This window comes from Micropterus salmoides, unplaced genomic scaffold (assembly GCF_014851395.1).
Source record: "Micropterus salmoides isolate LMB-PRFRI ecotype aquatic unplaced genomic scaffold, ASM1485139v1 Ms_hic_scaffold_18, whole genome shotgun sequence".
Lineage (NCBI taxonomy): Eukaryota > Metazoa > Chordata > Actinopteri > Centrarchiformes > Centrarchidae > Micropterus > Micropterus salmoides.
The window spans coordinates 20,291,321-20,313,292 of record NW_024040928.1 but is presented as its reverse complement, the minus strand read 5'-3'; the positions used below and the strand labels follow the sequence as shown (position 1 = coordinate 20,313,292).

General features: G+C 39.0%; 2 protein-coding genes across 3 annotated transcripts; both read right to left on the bottom strand.

Moving 5' to 3' along the window:
* Positions 1–479: 479 nt before the first annotated feature.
* On the bottom strand, positions 480–7,236 carry akirin2 (akirin 2). The gene is made up of 5 exons (XM_038727150.1): positions 6,743–7,236; positions 5,317–5,451; positions 4,124–4,273; positions 3,966–4,037; positions 480–1,127 (listed from the first exon to the last, which is right to left on the bottom strand). Exons 1-5 carry the CDS (start codon positions 6,912–6,914, stop codon positions 1,117–1,119), a joined length of 540 nt encoding a protein of 179 aa, XP_038583078.1. The 5' UTR covers positions 6,915–7,236; the 3' UTR covers positions 480–1,116.
* Positions 7,237–9,123: 1,887 nt separating this feature from the next.
* On the bottom strand, positions 9,124–13,381 carry cnr1 (cannabinoid receptor 1). 2 transcript variants are annotated; one of them, XM_038727221.1, is made up of 2 exons: positions 13,101–13,381; positions 9,124–12,220 (listed from the first exon to the last, which is right to left on the bottom strand). In XM_038727221.1, the coding sequence occupies exon 2, from the start codon at positions 12,173–12,175 to the stop codon at positions 10,766–10,768; it is 1,410 nt and encodes a 469-aa protein (XP_038583149.1). In that variant the 5' UTR covers positions 12,176–12,220; positions 13,101–13,381; the 3' UTR covers positions 9,124–10,765. The 2 variants fall into 2 exon arrangements, with proteins under 2 accessions (XP_038583149.1, XP_038583150.1); XM_038727222.1 differs by having other exon boundaries at positions 13,106–13,381.
* Between the last annotated feature and the right edge of the window lie 8,591 nt (positions 13,382–21,972).

Genomic DNA, 21,972 nt, shown 5'->3' with positions numbered 1-21,972 from the left:
TTGGAAGGAACACACAACCCTGTGTGGAGGAAAATGGCACAGCACACCAACATCAAAACCTCATCATCCTATGTTTATCCTGCATTTTGTTGGCAAGTTGTTGACTTAGAAGATCAGACCACACTTTATGACCAAATTATGCAGAAATCCAGGTAATTTCAAAGGGTTCACATACTCTTCCCTGCAACTGTACATTAAAAAAAAACAAAAACAAAGATATGCGCTAGCTAGATCATTTAGTTTCTGACTGATAACATGGGAGTTCCCCAAAACTACTGTATCTCTGAACTCTTTAACCAAACCCCACAGGTTATTCTGTGAAATCTCCTTTTGATAAATAATGTAATGTTGTTTCACTTCCATTCACTGAGCCTCCCCTGAAACAGTTTGGAGCCCCCCTGTGGAGGCCCGCCTCACTTTGAAAACCTCTGGTGTAATCCCTTCAAAAGATGGTGCCAACAAATTAAAAATCCATGGAAAACATTTGTGTAAACACTTTATTAGTTTGCTTTTCTAGAATCAAAGCCCCTTTATACCTACAGCAAATAAAATCATGAAATTTTAATACAATGAACAAAAGTCAAGCAACAAAAAATAAAATACAGTGTATACAAATGTAATAGCAGTAATTACAAGTACAGTTTAAAACAATGATGAAAAAAGCCAAGATGACCGTTCCTGGAGTCTAGTCTCAAGGCAACCTTGGTTTGACCCCTCGTCAACGTTCAATCCCTTTTTCAAAATGTACATATACAGAAGCTGCACAGCTAACATCCTCTGTGAAGTAACTAAATTTGACAAAAAAAAAAATTCTAAAAGGCCATGTGTGTGGTGGCAGTCAGCCTTTTACGAAGGCATCAGAACAAAGCCAAATAAATATTGACATGGCAGTTAAGAGGCCACTGGTAGAGTCACAGAGAATCCTTGAGAAGGGTGGCAGCAGGAAGCCCTCCTAACTCTGGCAGACAGCAAACGTGGATGCCACTAACTGATGCCTGAGGAAGTGAGTCCACAGAGAGGCAATATGGCACAGCTAGGAGAAAAGTCCAACTAGACCCACCGAGTCCCTGGAGTAGCTTGCAGCAAATGGTTTTCCTCGATATCAGAAGCTGATACTCAGGAAACATCTGTGGAAGACAAGCAAGGAGTATATATCTATCATCTCTTCTTTAATAAAAAGGCACACACCAACTTTACTAGATCTTGGAAGTGTGTCGTTGTGGATGCTCCAGAATTTGAAAAAGAGCTTGGTAAAAAAAAAAAAAGGCCACTAGATCTTTTGCTTGACTAAGATGGAATAAACTGCAGCAAGAAGTGAAATTGGATCACCTGATTTCTTTGGCATTTTGTAACATTTTGCGTCCACCGTTAACTATTCCTGTACCTGTGATGATAAACCGAGTTAGAGCCCGATAAATTAATGTGCCGATGTGAGCTACTTGTAGATAAGTCAGTATCAATGATAACAGCTAATAAATGACTATTAAAAAAGAAAGAGATGGAAGACAGATCCTTCAATTAGGCCTGTCTCAATAACCGCAAAATTGAAATACTGAGCTATTGGTCAAGCCTACCCCGAAGGATGGCAATCACCGCAATGTTCATACTGTACACTTCAGGGCATGTTAAATTAATAAATGAGTGCTTCAAAAGTTCCACAACCGTAACAAGCTATTTAACGGTTCAAGGATGGATCGCCATGGGCTGTACGTGACCCGACTTCAAACTCTGAAGCTGTAAGTGCTGCCGATGTTGGACTAATGTTGTGATCCTGAGGGACAGGACCATTACTACAGCTGTATAAACCCAAAGTAAACATTTTGCTGTGATTAAGTAGCAAAAAGATGGGTCAAACCGATGCCGAAATAACTACAATATAATATAGCTACGTGTGAAACGGACAAACTACAAAAAGGAGTTTGCTTGGCAATGTAGTTGACTAGCACGCCGCAGCTAGAAATAGACCATAAAGCCGCTGTTAGCGGCTCGTTGTGCAGTGAGGAGACAGATACAGGCACCCTTACTCTGCTATATGGCACCAAATTACTTAATTGATGAAAGATGCGATAATACCGCATAACGCACTGTTGAGCCTCAACATATTGCCTGACGTGCACCTCCCCAAAAATGCAACTACGTGACGCGGACTGCAAGTACTCTGATTGGTCTGGTGGGTAGCCTCACATTTCCTCCGAGTCGACAGGTAGCGCTCCGTGTTTTCAAGTAAATTTTACTAGCAGCCAAGCCAGTGGTTGCAACACAGTGGATCAATATATTTGAGCGAAATGACTTGTTTCACGATCAGAATGTGATCCACTGGGTCGATAACATTTGAAGTCTAAAAGAGCCGTAGACATGATGCAACAGTATAAATTAAGCTTTAGCCTGAAATAATGTCCCCTTTTCTCAAATTGGTACGCTATTTTTATTAAATCACTACAGCACACATTTGTCTTTGTTGTACTACAATAGGTCAAAACGAAATATTAATCTTGTTCTAAACTGATTTACACAAGTCAGTTAAAAATAAGGTAAAACTTGGACCACGAGGATTTATGACAAATACTGGCTTTATAACAGACCATAAACACCAAGTGTAATGCTAACCCTAGATTAATGTTTTCATTAATGCTGAGCTGACTCAGCAGCTTAACTTGAATTATGACAATTATCGCTGTATCACTACCTATTTGTGATGCTTAGGAATGCTTTTGGCAGCAAGCTACAGGCCGCTGTTAAAAATGTAACATGGGCTTTTACCCAACAGACATAGCAGAACACAAGGACTAAATTTTGCTTTCCTGGAATCAATAAGTAAAACATTTTTCTTAACAAATGTCCAGCTTGATTAAATTTGGAAGTCCGATTCAAATTCAGAAATGGTATTAACACTCAACTTTTCCTAAATGTCTATATTTAATCTGCAAATGTTTGCAGGTTTCTAATCAGCATATATTTATACGGAGCTCCACCCCCTCATAACCAATCTGCAGGAACAGGCATCCCCCTTGATTAGTGACGTCGCTGGCTGAAGGGGGACAAACACAAGCAAGACGGGATGACCCAGGTACTAATTTGGATTCCCCCGTTTGAAAAGAGAGTAAACCAAATTAATTCCACTTGTGTTTAAACATTTATTTAGGCTACACCAACAGCCCACTCACTTCACAATGCTGGCGATGAGTTAAAAGAAATATGACTTGTTGTAAATGACAATAAAATAAGAGTTATTTTTCCATAACGTGTTTTTACAAGCAGCGCATCACATCCACACGCTGGCGTATAGCGTTTGGCTCGATAAGGCAACAAACATCTGATAACAACAGGCAATATGAAACTATGGTCTCGTATTTGCTCGACTGACGCATTGAAAACGGCATCAATTTAAATGTAATTTGTCCTCCTGTTCACCTTATTTATGAGAATAAATTTCAATGCATGCAAGAATTAATGATTCCTGATTAAACTGTCCAACGTGTGTTCTTTTGCAGAAACAGATATCTGTGTTTATCATCCTCAATCATGGTTCTTTTTGTGCGCCGCAAATTATCTTAAATTTAGTTTTGTTTTGTTTGTTTTTTTGTTTTTTTATGGCGCACTTTAGGGAAAATCAATCAAACGAGTGTCTGATTATTTAGAAAGGCTTTAAGCCTATAATACTCAGAGATAATATTTCAATTTATTTTATACAATAGTAGGCCTATTCATTTCAAACTGTTTCATCCTTCTGCCATGTGAATCGCCATTTCTCATTTCTCCTCTTTATGTGCGTACGCACAGAGTTAACTTACAGGATGCATATTTTCCCATCAAGTTTTTTTTTTTTTATATATAGATCACAACCTTTGCTTGGGAAGTGGCGTACGCACGTTTCCAGCCCTGTTTTGTACATACGCACCGTTTATAAATGAGACCCCATGTCACTACTAATGGCGACAAATGTTTGACAATAAAAATATACTCACAGCTGGCAGGCTGCTCTCCGAATCGTCGCATCAGCTGATCATGCGTGAACTTGACAAACGCATCATATTGCTCTGTTGGAAGAACAAACACTTATTGACAATCAGCATGATTACACACCTAAAATTGTTCTCCACACCATTTTAAGACAAAATCGTACCTGCAAGCTTTGTCGTCAGTATCTCGTCATACTCCTCACGGATTTTGTCCTCTCGCTCTTTCAGTAGTCTCTCACAAATCATTCCAACCTGCCTGAGGGAAAATAAAGGCTGCTCTTTCCTGGTGGGAGATGAGGCACCGGAAGACGTACCTGTTAGGAGAGTAAATATCACAATTATTATAAGACAGATGACATTAAGCATAGCAAAAGCACTTAAAGTCGGTCAGTCTCATCAAAATATATATTGCACAGCTTTAACACAGAGCAGGTATGGCAGTATATTCAGAGTATATTGCGAATCATTCCTCATCCTGATGTACACTCCTGATTAGAGCATCAGTCCATTTTACTTTTCTCCCACATAGTGGGGTTGATAAAAAATAAATAAATATATAGAAAGTGGTGACTAACGACTATTTAGTGCGATTTATCAGGCATGTAGTCAGTGTGGCCAGCCAATAGTATGCATGTTGTCATCTTAGCCAAGATATTAACCAACCAGTCCTACTAAACATGTTTTCTGATCACTTAAATTATGGTATATAAACTACATTCATAAGGCTTGTGGCTACAGACCCTTGTTCTACATTACATTTTAAATTCAGAGTTCAAACAGCAGGTTGATGGCAGGGTTTTTCCTGCATAGAGAAATTTGTGGCACCGCCCAAAGAGGTTTTAGCGAGTGGCAGAGGAAAATCCACAGCGCCAAAATGATCAGAATGGGGGAAAAAAAAAAACAACCAACCTTTCTAATCCTCTGCGAATGTGTTTTAATAGCCATTTATCAAACAACGTCTTGTCTTCCAGCAGTCAGCTCTCATCTCATCCACAGCCGCTGTATTTTACACATGCAGCAGGCGCTAATAAACCAGCTGCTGCGTTGGTTAAACTGCGCCTGAACGCTCCGTTACTAAACTCGCGCTAATGACTTCCTGTTATTTCTCACAATATTAAAGCCGTTTATGCTTGAATGTGCTGGTGTTCACCGGTACTATCACTTTTACATTTTAGTCTTTGGCGTACCGACACCAGTTCTCTCCTCTGCCCTCTCCAGATCAGGTTCTCTGGGCACTAAGTGACGCTCACCTGTTCCCGTTCTCGACTGCCTGCTAATCTCCGAATACACACCCTGGATGGATTTGTAAAAACTAGTCAATAACCTCATTAAACATGTGCCACTGGTTGCTACGTACCTGGTAGGGCAGATCCACTGTGAACGTTCTGCAGGTCCAGAGGACAGCAGCCATCTGCCTGCTGGAAAGCACTGTCCAGGTGTCGTCGTTTCTGCAGCCTCTTGTACTCCTGTTTGATGTTGTGTAAAATTTGCTCTGGAACAGAGAGAAAAACATTTGCTCCATTATATAAGTGACATCTTCGCATAGAGGTAACGCATTTGTATGCAGAGACAGCTGTTGCAGAATTCCCAAATTTGATAATTTCATGTAGCCTTGCTGAATTCCTCAGATACATCATGACTTTACACAAAGAAAGACACTACAGGCAAGACATTTTGAGCTGTTTTGCTTCCATTACATGTCATCTATCAGACAAGGAAAAAGAACAAACAAACAGATTTTGGTGTTTATTTAACCACACTTTGTTTATTTGCATCTGTAGTTCTAAACTCCTAAACGAAACTCACCAAAAGTTAGCATTAGATAATGCCTCATTAACATCTGGATCAATAACAATAGACACCAATTACTTTTACAGTCTTACTCGGTGTGAATTTGTGTATTTGCAGGTCATGATGCATTACCTCTGGAGAAACACCTTTTAATGACAGACAAAACAAAAAGGTATCTGAATGAAATAATGACCAAGTATCTGCCACTCTTCCTCCAGAGGTGACTGTGAGAAAGCTGATAAAATTGATAACAGCAATATTAAACCTAGTAACTTTTTCTTCCAATGTGAAACTATCACCTCTGGGAATTCCACATGTTATCAGGCTAAAGCAATCACAAAATAAATTACTATAAATTTAATCTGAATGTTTTTTTGCAAAATGTTCAAAAGCAGCACAAAAGGGACAAACAAAAATTACAAGTTTCCAAATAAAACTGCGTTTAAAAACAATGGTTCCCAACCTTTTTGTAACACTTTATAGCCTTCATCACAGTCTGCATATGAGTAGTTCACCTCACTGATCTTTATTTTAAAGAGACAGTATAAAATCATTCTCCAATTCAGTGAGTAAGTTACTGCAAGCAGCACAACATCCATCCATTAATTACACAGCAGCAACACAAAGCTTAGAGAAATTTTATTCCCACACTTTAACGTTACTTCCCCAAACTGTCAGCAGATACTAAAAATATAAAAATAGCCTACATAGTGTATGCCGAATTTACAACGCGGAAACAGAGATTCGGATCAAATCCATAACAATATGCGTTTCTTGAAAGGCAGCATTGACAACGACATTCATTGTTAGTTTGCGTGTGGAGTTTCTGTTTCATCCCCCACAAGGAGGACACCGGTAACTGTTACAGACTGGGAAAATGCAAAATGCTACTGGCGTTAAATGTTAACGTATCCCAATTCACAATGAGGGATGTTTTACCATACTAAACTTGACATAACAGTGAAATATAAAGTATGGATTTAAAAGCCTACCTGCGGTCAGCCTGGACGAAACTTCCCCGAACGGCGAGGGCTCCATTCGCAGATATTTCTGTGGTGAAGAGACCGGAGACATGATCGGGGCGCACCTCCTTCTCTTAGGGGACGCCTGGCTCAATAGCGGATCAAAGTCCAATGTCCTCTTCAGAGTAGCCCCACAAGCCATCACGCTGAAATGTGTCTAAAAAAACTAAAATGTTATGTGGGAAAGTCGTTGACCTGGGCCCCGGTCTGTGCTACCAATGCTATCTCACGTTAGCTAGGTCAAACGGCAGCAGCGATTCCGGGATGCGGAGAAATACGCACTATTCTCGCCTCTAGTTGACTTCTGCTGATAAATGTCATAGAGTTTGAGTTATCAACTATATTTTGAAATAATCTGGATAAAATAAATTAGGATAAAATTTGTATTAACTCAGATGATTGCAGATGTTATAGCACTAGTTCCGATTACTACCTACAACGGTTCAGCCTAGCTTACCTTTTATTCCGTTCTCCTTAATCGGTTCTGAGCATGCGCAGGAAAACTGCCTCATGCTGGTACTTGTAGTTTTATTCCCGATGGCACCCATTGTTTTCACAGCTCGAATACTACATTACCCGAAAACCTTGAAACTGCTTTTTTTCAAATTTGTTTTGTTTGCTAAAGAAAACCCCCAAACCACCGCGAAGTTTCAGTTTCGCTAAAAACGTTAACATACAGAAACTAATTTTAAAATGTATTTATAAGAAGACTCAATTTTACGTACCGTTTGTTTTTTTAGAAACAAATCTATTACACTATTTGAGGATTTAGTTAATATGAGGAAACAATTACCATCTAAACTCAGCCTTTCTAATTCGATTCATATAAGAAATGGATTAAAGTTAATTGGAAACCAGGCCAGTTTGGATTAAAATGCAAATACAAAGAAGAATTAATCCAATGTTTAGGTATTTGATATTATTAATCAGCAGTATTTATGAGTACCGAATCTACTAAATGTGTATCCATGGTCTTGAGTCTTTCTGGTTCAGAAGAGATCATTATAATGGTGCCTGAAAATAAATCATTTGAAATTATAAGAGACAGAATGTAGGTCTGTAAAATTAGTAGTAGTCAACTAATTGTCTATGGATCAAATTCAGATTTAAGAAGGAAGTAAATTAAGTTATACAAAGACAAATAGTTCTGAAGTGGGGTGATTAGGCATATGATGATTAAGTACTGATCAAATAAAATGACTTAATAGACAAGTACTTGGACTTCAAATCTTACTCCGGCTGCAAAACCCTGCCTGGCTTGTATGTTTCTATTAGAAACTGTCCCACCTCTTTCACACACACAAAAGTTTGAGACATGTCTCTTCCATCAATACCACTTCCTCAATCACCCCTGTACACACACATATTTTGAACTGTACAAAAATGTAGGAGGATATGTGGGCCACTGGTATTTCAACACTTGTTCTCCTGCTAAAATAAAGCATTTATGTCCATTATAATAAAGAACTTCACTACTACTGCCATTATACAGCAGAATAAAGCTGTAATTTTACCAAATCTATTGGATAATGAAAATGATCATTTTTATTATATTTATTATATTTAGAGTTTGTCCTCAACTATTCGTATGATATAAAAATATCAGAAGATCACAATTTCCTAGAGCCTAAAGTGATGTCTTCAAATTGCTTAAGTTTAACCAAACAATCCAAAACCCCAAAGATTTTCAGTTTCCCATCACATCAGACAAAGAAAACTAGTATTTTTTGCTTGAATAATGAATTAAACCATTATAAAAGTAGCCGCTGATTAATCAACTAATTGATAAATCGAGTAACAGTATTGGCTCTAGTCCCAAACTGTGTTTATTCATTTATTTAGCTGTTGTATTCAACCCCTTTAATGCAGCCATTCACACATGGTCGAGTAAACTTGCCTCATGAGTTTTCTTAGTTTGGAGTACTTGGTAGGCTTAATGAACAAAATCCTGTTCACAATCTGTGAGAACAGATGTTGCAATTTCCCATACCCCCTGAGCCAAGAGTTGATAAGAGCAGAGCAGGTGTTGCTTTCTGGGGATGCTGTGGCAGCCATTTTCTTGCAATCTGTCACTTTAAGGGTTACAAGAAGGAACCACAGTAATACTAACAAAGCCTAAAATAAATGTAATGCCCTCTTTCCTCAGAGAGGCTGCCACTATTGACAATGTGCTGTTCCACAAGGGGGCACTAAAACATCATTGATGGCTTTGGGTTGCCATCAGCTCTGGGCTTGGGTTCATCTCTCAGCGCCTGTTCCTCTTGATTCAGGGATTGTTGGATGAATTACGCAAAAAAGGCTGTGACCTCCTGTTTCCCACTATCAAAGAATCAATCAAATAACTGCAGGCAAAATGACAACCAGCTGCGACTTTATTCAAAAGTTTGAAAACAGCAATACTAAAAGCACTTGACTGAAATGTGGTTTCTAAGTCATAGATTTCTCATTATGCCACCACTGTACAGAAGCCACTTGACAGTTGACATTTTGATCTTCAATACTCAATAATACAAGAGGCAGCAAAGCATACTGATTAACAGCTGTCTGGATAACTTTACACCAAGATAAACGTCTACAGAACAATTGTGCTGTGAGATTTCTAGATTAAAAGTACTACATCACATGTTCTCAGATTCTTTTGTATGGTCTGTTGTCGATTCTCCACACAATGCATACACACAGACTTCCATTCAAGTTACCAGCTAATGAAAAGACTCCTGTTTCTTTGTTTAGATAAGTAAAATTAACAGCAGACATATTTTTATTTAGAGTTACGCCAAATACTTCACTAGGCCTGTGCATGGGTTGCTTTTATTTTCCAAAATGATGCCCCGCTGCAACAGTAGCACTAAAACAACTCACTGCAATGATCAAAAGACTTGGGGTTGGAAACATATCACCAAGTCACAAGGTATCATACACATACAAGGCTGAATCCAGTAAAATCATACATTTGTTGAAAGCAGCAATAGTCGGAAACCACTTCAGTTTGTTACAGTAGTGACCAGCACACTGTGTCCAAATTCAGTTTTGAAAGTTCAAGCTTTTGCCCGAAGCTTGCTGTTATTGTTGTTGTGTTGTGTTAGCTATACAGCTGAATGGGTCCATTTGAACACTTTACTTAGCAAGAAAACACTGTACAGTTGTTAGGTATACATTTGAACAAAGACACGTTACTCTACAGGTCTAACAGCTAGCGAGTAAAGAAATGGACAACAGGTACAACCGCCACAGAAAATGCCATTTCAGATATGAAATACTCAAAAGCTGTGAATTCATTTACTTCCATCTCATTTGAGTTTAATTGTGATGGTGATAAATATGCAGTTGTTGTTTTTTTTAATCTTGAGCATGAATCACCCCTCATTTCACTAAATCTCTTCACACATTTGCCACTCACCGAGTGTTGTCAGATGAAGTACAAAAGCGACATGTTAAATGGATTATTTGGATTTTTTTATATATAATTTCCTCAGAGAAATGTCTTTATGCGTGTCAGTTGCATCTACATGAACCCTGTAGAAAGTCATGGTGCGGAAATGTGTTATATTAATGGTGCAAGACACATGTTAGTTAAGTTTAAATTACACAGAAAAACATCTCCAATTAACAATGTCAGTAGCCCCTTATCCCATAAATGAAGATATATTGGTTTCAAAACCTGAATTCACAGTACAAAAATATAATATGCCTCCACTAACTGGATATCATGAAGTCTATGGTAAACAGCAGACTTATGATAGTCTTTGATAATCCTTTCAAATCTTGAGTCCTTTCTATGAACTTGCAATACCATTTGGCACTTTGGCACACTATGTGCTCACACAATGACACAAAATAATGCACCCACTAAAAGCGTCTATGTGAGAATGTAAGTCAATACTTTGAGTAGAGGATTTTTTTTCTCTGGAATACCTAACTTCTGCTTTATTGTGTTGAATGGCATTGTTTGAGAGAAGATGACATTTACACAGTTTCCCTTGTGACGGCCAATTAGACAGCCTCTGCAGAAGTTTCAGTGGACACAGACATCGTTACTTTGGCTATTTTCACAGTGGTCTTCACGCAGCTCTCTGCAGCCCTGTTGGCAGAAATGTTGGCATTTCTGTTCTGGCAGTCTGACTCGAGGCTATTGTCCAACTGCTGGGCATTGCCCCTGCAGGCACGGCAGGAGCTCAGGAAGGCGTGCCGCAGGTCCTTGCTCCTCAAAGCGTAAATGATTGGGTTGACAGTGGAGTTGAGCAGACAGAGCATGCTGCAGAATGCAAATACTGTCTTGATGTCATCGTCCATCTTCCAGAAGAGGTCATAAACCATGATGGCGAGCAATGGGCCCCAGCAGATGACCAGCACCACCAGGATAAGCACTAGGGTCTTTGCCAGACGGATGTCCATGCGTGCCTGCTCGGGGCGTGTGGTCTGCACTTTAGTCCCATCTGCTGAGTAAACAACAAGGCTCTTCTGTGAGGTGCGGCTCAGCATTCGTACAGCATGGTGGTGTGCCTTCCAGAGAATATATATGTAGGCGTAGATAATGAAAAGAACCAGCACACTGGTTACACCGATCCAGAACAACAGGTAGTTCTCATCAATCAGAGGGAATATGTCTGAGCAAACAGAATTGAGACGTTTACAGTTCCATCCCAGCAGGGGAAGCGCTGCGATGACGATGGAGATGGTCCACATCACAATAAAAGCAATGACAGCCTTGGTCCGTGTCACGATACGCCTGTAGGCGAGAGGCCGGTGTATGGAGATGTAGCGGTCAATGGCAGTGAGGAAAAGGCTCCCCACAGATGCCGTATATGACGCCGTGACTCCACCCAACTTGAAGAGAAAAACATTTGGGCCGTCCTTCCTATGGAAAACATGGAAGTCCAGAAAGCTGTAGACAAATATGACACTTCCCAGTAGGTCAGCCACAGCCAGACTGCCAATGAAGTGGTAGGACGGCCTGCAGCGGAGGGTGCGGGACTGAAAGATGACGCAGAGCACCACCAGGTTCTCCAGCACCGTGAAGGTACCCAGAGTCAGAGACATCACAGCCACCGCCAGCTGCTGGCTGGGGGTCAGGATCATGAAACACTCCATGTCCATAAAGTTCTCCCCACATTGTATGTTGTTAGTCTCATCTCTGAACGTGCTCCTGTTGCCAAACAAGTCTGTGGCATTAGTAGGGTAGAACGGGATGCCCTTGAGGATGAGCTCCTCGTCTGCAGGTACCTTGTTTGGGAAGGAGTTGCTGCGGAAAGCGGATAAGGGCTTCTGCAGAGAGAAACTGCCCTTGAAGTCTACATCATTGAGGGGGTCGTCGTAGTTGGCATCATTGGAGCCCAGATACTGTAAACCAGATGTAATAGTCCGGAAGGTGGTGTCCGCCACATCCTCCAGCACAGATTTCATGGCTGTGTCTGAGGGTAATACTGCAGTGTAAGACGCCTGGACAACCTACAAATTGATGACAAAAATTTCAGACATGTTTTAAAAACCTAAAAAATAATCCAATCCATATTTTGACCGCAGTATCTGCCTCAGTGCAATGTTTGATTCCACACCTTTGATTTAAAAATGTCTATAAGAGGAGATAACATTCACATTATGCAAATATTTCTTGTTGCAAATATTTTGAAATATTTGGAATCTTTGATAGTTTTGTGCAACTGTATGTGTGTTTATACATTTTAAAGAGTTGCTGGATTAGGGCATAAACCACATCTGATCTTTGAGAGCTGGTGCATGAAAACTATATCATGCAACCAGCACCTATCAACATGCATAAAATGATTTATCTGTGTGTGCTTACTTTTCAAAACAGAAAACCAACTTAAAATACAAGACACATTAGGCTGAAAATAAAAAAAACGCCTCTTTTTTTCTATGAGGTGCAGAAGCAGACAAAGAATGCAATTCCTCTACACCTGTACAGACTGGAACACTATTGCAAAACAGTTACACTCTAATTACCTCCATATAACAGATACAGTACGCTAAAATTTCGGTAGTCTAATTTGCTGTACTAACAGTTAAGAGGTATTTAACAGCGGCATAGGCTATATGCTATTGCACAATTTAGATGTATGCAGAATTTGCAATGTCATTTTAATATTAGGCTCTTTAGAAAGTCTAATAACCGATGCAGAAGTGTAGATTTGTCGTTAATCTGGTTCAAGAAGCACAAATGTATTCAGGAATCTACACAATAAAAAAAAGAACAAAGGGCTGATACTTCCATGCTGGGACACAAAACATTTAAACTACTAGTATAAGCGGGAAAACAATGTTGAAAGCCGTAATTAAACATTTCACAGAAGAAAAGTTCTTTTTTTACCTTACATAATGTTTTTCCAAGTGCGCACAATGTCCCTTTATCACCGCGCGTTAATCCAAGTCAGAAGCGCATCATCCAACCAACACAGATTTTACATACAAGGAGAAGCAAGCAGCGTGCATGTGTTAGAATAAAACTACCATTATCATGATAGTCACAAATTTCTTTGTCAAAATATGTGACATAAGTTTATCTAATGTCTAAAGCCTAGATGTGTCTTGTCGCTCTTGGAGTGCGCTCCTGCTTTGTGAATGCAGGTTGCTGCTGCTGCTGCTCCAGCGTCTCTCCGCTCTTTTTCTCTGTGTTTTCACACTTATGAAGCCTCGCTCCTACAAGCCCAGTCACGTGTTTCCATATAGCTTCATCTGCCCAACCCATGAAGCTGTCAAGTGCTCTGCATAGGAACAAGGGAGAGGACAGTGGTGGAGGAGGTGGAGGGGGCTTATAAGAAAAGGATCTGGTTTGAATTCCTAAAGCTCCTCTTAGTAGACGATGTGCTTGGACAAAGAAACAACACAAAGCACACAGCAAATAAATTAAGAACAGCTTGGAATTGTTACAGAATAACTGTCTTATCTTACTAATTCATGACAAACAACAATTTCCACAGGAACAAAAAGCTGCATTTGCAATGCAACTTTTTAATAGTAGCACACTGAGCAGGCATTCAAAGACAGATAGAGGTTGCAGACTTCATTGATAGTCAGTGCATGTCTGTTTATTGTGTGAATAATTATACAAAATTGAGAATTGAGAATCTTAAAAAAACAGAGAGCAGACATCATTTTGTTGTTGGCTGAGCTGAAGCCAGCCATCCTCATGTCTTCCCCACCCTTTAATAGTTATTTTTACCTTTTACCTATCAAGTTGTTTACTTTCATGATATTTTAAAACTATTTTGAGTATTTAAAAGTGAGTCAGTGTTTGTATTTGGATGAAAATGCAAAAGAATAGGTATATATTAGCAGCCAAATACTTTATTTATACACTTAGAAATAAAACTCAGAGCGGCTGACTGGTGATGTGACAACACAAGATGATTCATACACATTTTATTATGTTTGTTTTTTTGTACACTTCACAGTCCTCCTGATGTCCCTTGGCCTCAGGATTTACCAGCTAGTTAATAGCACATTCAATCAGATCACACACCACCAAATGAACAAGTCAGATCATGAATCACAATAACAAAGATGAGAACTTTGCTTGGCCTTAATAAAAACAGGATCAATTCACTGATTATATATGATTTAATTTCCATTTATTCATTTGTCCCTATCCATGCAAACATTTTTGTGTTGTTTTTTCCTTCCTCTTCTTCTTCACACAATGGCAGACTTGGTGGGACAGGCCAAGGAGGCAGCAGCTGAGTGGTTGCATTGTTGTAGATAAAATCAGAATAGATTCATTAATGGGACATTTTGCGGCAACAGATTGCCTCAGCAGACAGAACATGAAAACCTTGTGTCAGGACCAAAATGAGGCTATGGCTCTGTTACCATTACAGGTGTAATTATTAATATCGCTCAGCCAGTGCTGCCGTCTCTGTCTGAAAATGAACAAAATGTTCTTCTTCACAAAATGTTCTACTTCACAAAATGAGAATACATTTGTGGTCAGTGAGAGAAATTTCCAAAAAAATATAGATGTTGAGGAGCTTACAGGTTAATTTTTCTGTGGATTTATCTCTCTTTTTTGGCAAAACTGACTGCTGGCATGTTGTCAGTCTAAGCAGATGAGTTACTTGTACATCTTCTCCAAGCTGATTCTCATCAATCTTTAGGCAAACTGATAATGAAGACATTATTTACAGTCATGATCTGCTGGACTAGATAGGCTATAGATAAAAGCTGAGCTCTGCACACTGATTCAAACCTTACAGCGCCCCTCATCCTTGTTGATAACTGATTAGCTCGAGCAGAGTAACTGGCAGAACAATGCCTTGTTGGAAAACATCAAAGGGCTGAGAGGAGGGAAACACCGCTTTACTTCCTCTGCTCAGGGTTTCTGGGATTGAGGCTTGAAGTAATGATCTTCCAGTTTTCCTCTTAAACCCTGGAAGCTGCACTTTCACTGTTGGAGAGCACCTGTGTGTGACGTTTCAGTGCATTCCTGGAATAATGTTTTGATCACGTGTTGTAGTTAACGTTTTCATAATTTTTACTTTCAACACTGCATGTCAACTTCCGGGTTTTGTTTAATATATTTCTGTATTTCTGGGAATATCTACAGAAGTTTCATGAAGCTGTTTCATGCAGCAGCGCACAGCGGTGCTTTGAAATGCTAATATCAGCGGGCTGCAATACTACCATATTGATGTTTACTAGGTGTAATGTTTACCATGTTTGACATCAAGTACATCAAGATGGGGTTGTAATCAGTTTTTCATAAATCAAAGAGTTGGACAAACTGAAATGTTGATCTGATGGTCCTAGGCTCAGGGGATGGCTGAAGATTTACAATTCATCGTGTGGGAGACATAAACGTATCTAAGTTTGTGCCATTTCATCAAGTAGATGTTAAGCTATCTGGCTGGATAAGTGAACATTTTGACTGGCTGGGGTCACTGGATGGGGATCACCACAATAATTAGGACATTTTCATGGCACTCCATCCTAGTTGTTGAGATCTTTCAGTCTAGTGCTGGGCTGAATGACCGACCAACTGACTAACATTACCATCCCAAAACAGGATCTAGAAATGGAAGGTAGGCTACATCAAAAGCTCTTATAATAGCTCTACTGTATATTTTTACAGTGGCAGATTTCATGTAAACTTGATTTATATATTGACAACATGCTGAAATGTGCAGTTTTTTCTTTGTAATTTCTACAGAATGCATAATTAAGAATTTACATCCAGTTGATTGACAACTGGCAGCAGCCAAATATGTCTCTGTGAGACCAATGTCTCTGAAGCCTGCATACCCACAATCCTCCCTGTCACCCGTGGGCAAAGTAATTGATTGTCTTTTATGTTTGCTTAGACATGCAGCGCCTATAAATATAACATACATCTACCATAAAGCAGCTGCAAGCATGGTGTAGAATGAAACATCAGTCATACTCTAAACATAAAGAAACTGATATAGCAAATAGTAAATATTCCAGCAAAAATGAAAAACATAATATGAATTTCATAAGATTATTTATATTCTGCTTCCAGCTACTGAGAATTTGTAATATGCACTACATGGAACAGTTAGACTTTAGGCAGCAGGGTGGCTTGCCAAACTGACTGGTGTACTGTGACAGTTTTTCTGACTTGGTTGATAATAAAATTAGCAAGAAAATAATTTCCCACATTGGCATGCTAACCTGTGAGTGAGCAATGAGTGATGGCTCAAGCAAAGCTCATGGCCATCTGCGTTTCAGTTGTGGTACATAACATTTTGTCCTCCAGTGACTCACTTTGAGTCCATGGATCAGAGAAATGTGCTCGGGGGGACTGCAGTTTTGCAGTCAGAGGAAGGAAGTCTTATCTTATCTGTATTCCAGTTGTAATTAGACTAACTGCTAAATGATCAGTGCTAAATGTCAGACTCCCCAGTTTAGGTCTGTTTGGTACACTTTACTACTATTTGAGCATATTAATATGCATAGATATAAAATTACCTCCATAATCAAACAAAAATTAATTTCTGAACATGTCACCAACATCACTGTGTAAGTCACATATGTCAATATTAAGTTTCAGGAGCCCTTGCACCAGCTGTTTGTAAGTTACAACATAGCTGTAGTAGTAACTGCCAGGTGTAACTGTCGCCTATCTAACTTAACCAACTAACTGACAGGCTGTCACCCTGTGTGCAAATGGTGGGGATGTAAGGGATTAGATGATAAAAACTTTTTAAACGGTCTTCAGGTTACGGGTGGGATGGGTATGAGGTATGAGATGTTAAGTTAAATTGCCTCGTTGTTTTGATTCTGTTTTTTAACGTTATAGAAACAAGATGTCAAGAATTTGTTAAAGTTTGGCCTACTAATCGACACATACACATTTTTGGATCATTTTATAATAGGTTTTTTTTTTTAGCTTAAGTTACTTTTTTTGGACAATGCACATTTGTTTCTGCATTTTTTATTTATTTTTTTATTGCATTTCATATTTTGTTATTGTGCAAATAAACCTTAAAGCATTTTCATTTGTTTGTTAACATTTCTTGTTGCGTGCTATTTTTCAGAACATTTTTAACAAATTATGCTTTCAAAAAGTGATGGGAACAAAATTAGCCATTTCAAAATGTGGTGGGGGACATATCCAGTGTCCCCAGTGTAAATGACACCTATGTAGGTATGTAGGCTATAAAGGTAATTGTTACTAAATATTTACACCTAGTAACCGCCAGGTGTAACTGTTGCCTAACTAAACTAGCTAACTGACAGTATTAATGTTACCTTGATATAGTTTTTATAGAGGTCATTGTTACTAAATATTTAGTAACCGCCAGGTGCAACTATTGCCTAACTAAACTAGCTAACTGACATAATTAACGTTAGCTTGATATAGTTTTTATAGAGGTCATTGTTTTACAAAATGTTTACTAGTAACCGCCAGGTGCAACTATTGCCTAACTAAACGAGCTAACTGACAGAGTTAACTTTAGCTTGCTATAGTTTTTATAAAGGTTATTGTTGCTAAATATTTATACAGTAACTGCCAGGTGTAACTGTTGCTTAACTAAATTAGCTAACTGACATAATTAATGTTAGCTTGCTACAGTTTTTATAGAGGTTATTGTTACTAAATATTTATACAGTAACTGCCAGGTGTAACTGTTGCTTAACTAAATTAGCTAACTGACATAATTAATGTTAGCTTGCTACAGTTTTTATAGAGGTTATTGTTACTAAATATTTATACAGTAACTGCCAGGTGTAACTGTTGCTTAACTAAATTAGCTAACTGACAGAATTAATGTTAGCTTGCTACAGTTTTTATAGAGGTTATTGTTACTAAATATTTACAAGTAACTGCCAGATGTAACTACTGTATTTCCTAACTAAACTAGCTAACTGACAGAATTAATGTTAGCTTGCTAAAGTTTTTATAGAAGTTATTAGTAAATATTTACACATAGCTAGATGAACTGTTGCCTGACTAAACTAGCTAACTGACAGAATTAAAGTTAGCTTGTATTTTTATTGAGGTTATTGTCACTAAATATTTTAACAGTAAATGCCAGGTGTAACTGTTGCCTAACTAGTGAACTGTAAGAATTAATCCTAGCTTTCTCCATTTTGATCGAAGAGTTACAAAGGTATGGAATACCGCTGTCAGATCTAACCTGACACTTGATCAAAATGCTACTTAATAGTGATGCTAACTGGAAAGACTTTAAATTACATTTCACAAAAAACTAAACATACATGAAATTACAAAAAGTTAATAATGTTAGACTAAAGGACCAATGTTGGTCAAGATTAGGTTAGCTTTTAAACTGTATCCCACTTATTCCAAACTGCACGGATACTACAAATTAAGGAAATTTGAAACACACATAGATTTCTCTGTGTATAGGCCTACATATGAATAAAGCAAAGTCAAACAATTTTAAAAGTCAAACAGTTATTTTTGAAGGTTTAGTTAAAGCTAGTTTCTTCAGTGACATCATAGGAAAGACTTGTTAGTGAAGGATTACAGAATAGACCCAATCCAGGAACGCCAGGTTAAACCATAGACTATATAAAAAAACATGAAGTGCTAAATTCTTCCTTGCCTCACAAGGTTCAGATTACAGTGATGCTGGATGAGTGGCTGATAGAAGTTCACTCAGGACTCATAATGCATTTTGCACCACCCTAATATCCTGCCTCTTGCCTGCAGGTTGTTCTACATTAAAGGCTTTTTCAGGAAGAAGCTCTCTCTCACAGAATCCGAGCCAGAATTTCCCAGATACCTCACTAATACATAACTACAATCTCACATGGAGAGGCTAGCTATAAGGTTGAATAAACTAAATCTGTCTTGAATTCTTGCATTCACCTAAGCTTTGGTTCCCACAGGTATTCCCCTGATCTGAATTTTGAAATCTGCTCTCATTGAGAAACATGAGAGTTCAGTTGCTCATGCTTTTACTAAATAGACTAAACTAGTGATTAAGGTTATCACATGGCGTCTGTATGAGTCAGTTCCATCTGAATATAGGCCACATAGCAGGTACCTTTGTCTTTTTGCCACTAAGCAGTGCAAATAACTTAGAGCTCATTTTTCATATGTGGTACTTGCTCATAATTGTGTGAAACACTAGAAAACTATAGAGACGAATGAGCTGTTGTCTAGTGCCTTCATAAATAGACACAATCTAGATAAAGTCTGTGTGTTAATGTTACAGAGCTGCTGCTGCACCTGACCTGGTTCATGACAAATTACAGTTTACTCCTCTTCTACGACGACCATACTGAACTTTTTCTCAATTATGCTAAACAATGAATAATTATAAGCAATTGTGATGAATAGATTTGATTAGTGTTATAACAGTAGTTAGGGGTTATCTGATGAATCTCATCTGTGTCTATTATGGCTGGAGAAGAGGCGTCACCTAGTTCTGTATCAAATTATTGTTAGATGGATGTTTTCATTGTGAGCCCTTCTCCTTAAAAGCCTCTGTAATTTCTCTGTCAGTCAAATTCTGGGTTTACTTATGCTTTTATTTTGTGTTTGAAGACACTTTTTCATGTACAAATCAAACAACCTTACTTCAAAAAAGAAACAAAAAGACAGAACACAACAGAAAGGTTGAAAGGTAACTGAACACCATTTAATGACTCAAATAAGACTTTACAACCCTGTCCTTTATTGTATAGTAAGTATGCTTACAGTTTACACTGAAATAGTTCTCTGTCTTGAAACAATTTTGCACGTTATTAAATATGGTCAGTCCACCACTTCATACTGAAATAGCTCCAATAAACAACTATCGGAAGGACTGCTATAGAAATCTTCAACAGATATTCATGGTACTCAGAAGATTAACTTAAAAGGCCTATTGCTCTCAAATATTGTTCACAAATCTGTCAAAATCTGTGTTAGTGAGCACTGCTCCTTTGCCGAGATAATCCATCCACCTCACAGGTGTGGCATATCAAGATGCTGATCAGACAGTATGGGAATTGCTCAGGTGTGCCTTAGGCTGGCCACAATAAAAGGCCACTCGAAAATGTGCAGCTCCATCACACAGCACAATGCCCCAGATGTCACAAGTTTTGAGGGAGTGTGCAATTGGCATGCTGACTGCAGGAATGTCCACCAGAGCTGTTGCCCGTGAATTGAATGTTCATTTCTCTAACATAAGCCGTCTCCAAAGGCGTTTCAGAGAATTTGGCAGTCCATCCAACCGGCCTCACAACCACAGACCACGTGTAACCGCACCAGCCCAGGACCTCCACATCTAGCATCTTCACCTCAAAGATCGTCTAAGACCAGCCACCCGGACAGCTGCTGCTGTCTCAGGGAAGCTCATCTGCATGCTTGTCATCCTCATCAGGGTCTCGACCTGACTGCAGTTCATCGTCGTCCCAACTTGAGTGGGCAAATGCTCACGTTCGATGGTGTCTGGCGTATTGGAGAGGTGTTCTCTTCACGAATGAATTCCGGTTTTCACTTTATAGGGCAGATGGCAGACAGCGTGTGTATGGCGTCGTATGGGTGAGCGGTTTGCTGATGTCAGCGAAGTGGATCGAGTGGCCCATGGTGGCGGTGGGGTTATGGTATGGGCAGGTGTGTGTTATGGACGATCACAGGTGCATTTTATTGATGGCATTTTAAATGCACAGATATACTGTGACGAGATCCTGAGGCCCATTGTTGTGCCAGTCAACCATGACCATCAGCAACCATATAGCATGATAATGCACGGCCCCGTGTTGCAAGGATCTGTACACAATTCCTGGAAGCTGAAAACATCCCAGTTCTTGCATGGCCAGCATAATCACCGGACATGTCACCCATTGAGCATGTTTGGGATGCTCTGGATCTGCGTATACGACAGTGTGTTGCAGTTCCAAAGCAGAAGTGCTCACTAACACAGATTTTGACAGATTTGTGAACAATATTTGAGTGAAATAGGCCTTTTGTGTACATAGAGAAAGTCTTAGATCTTTGAGTTCCGCTCATTATGAATGGGGGCAAAAACAAAAGTGTTTTGTTCAGTGTATATCAGCGTCTTCAAGACGGCACAAAGTTCTGTACGCACATTCTCGGTTCCCAGATGACATATCCTGATTCCCTGACTTTTCTTCTAGCGCCACCATTCGGTTATAACTTATGGTCTTGAGTGAAATATCTTACTATCCCTTGACCTTTAATTACACATGATTTGCAGTCAAAATCCATCACAAAAACATACATGAAAGGAAATATACATGGAAAAATACTGTCAACCTGTCTGATGTGTTTAGTGTGTACATGTATTCAATGTATTCAGTTTGTCCGTGATGTCCATGTATATACTGTATGTTGTTTCGTTTTTCATAAAGTAATAAGTCAAAGTGGATGTTGGAAAGAGGCATTTTGGCACTGAAGTATGAAACAAAATGCACTACAAGCAGGAAAAAAGGCAAATCAGCATTTGTTTATCTCCCTCTTCCTGCTAAACCTGTGCGAAATGCAATCAAGTTGGGATGTCTCACATGGATGAACACCGCAGCTCTCTGCTGCTGTTTGTGGAGTGATGATACTGCCTTTGGAAGCACTCTCATACACATTTTATGGATCATAAGTCAGAACGACTAAAGTGGGTGAATGTGCTGCACTTTAAGCTGAAAATCTGGAGTGACAAAAAAGGTTCATACCTACTTCACCCTATCGCATACAGGCCTCCATCATCTGTATGTACATTCTATAATCCTAATGAAATAAGCATGACAATCAA

Coding starts and splice junctions, on each gene's coding strand:
- akirin2 (XM_038727150.1), bottom strand. CDS start 6,914: ATGGCTTGTGGGGCTACTCTGAAGAGGACATTGGACTTTGATCCGCTA. Junction 5,452..6,742: donor TTCGTCCAGGCTGACCGCAG/GTAGGCTTTTAA, acceptor TCTCTGTTCCAG/AGCAAATTTTACACAACATC. Junction 4,274..5,316: donor CAGTGGATCTGCCCTACCAG/GTACGTAGCAAC, acceptor CTCTCCTAACAG/GTACGTCTTCCGGTGCCTCA.
- cnr1 (XM_038727221.1), bottom strand. CDS start 12,175: ATGAAATCTGTGCTGGAGGATGTGGCGGACACCACCTTCCGGACTATT.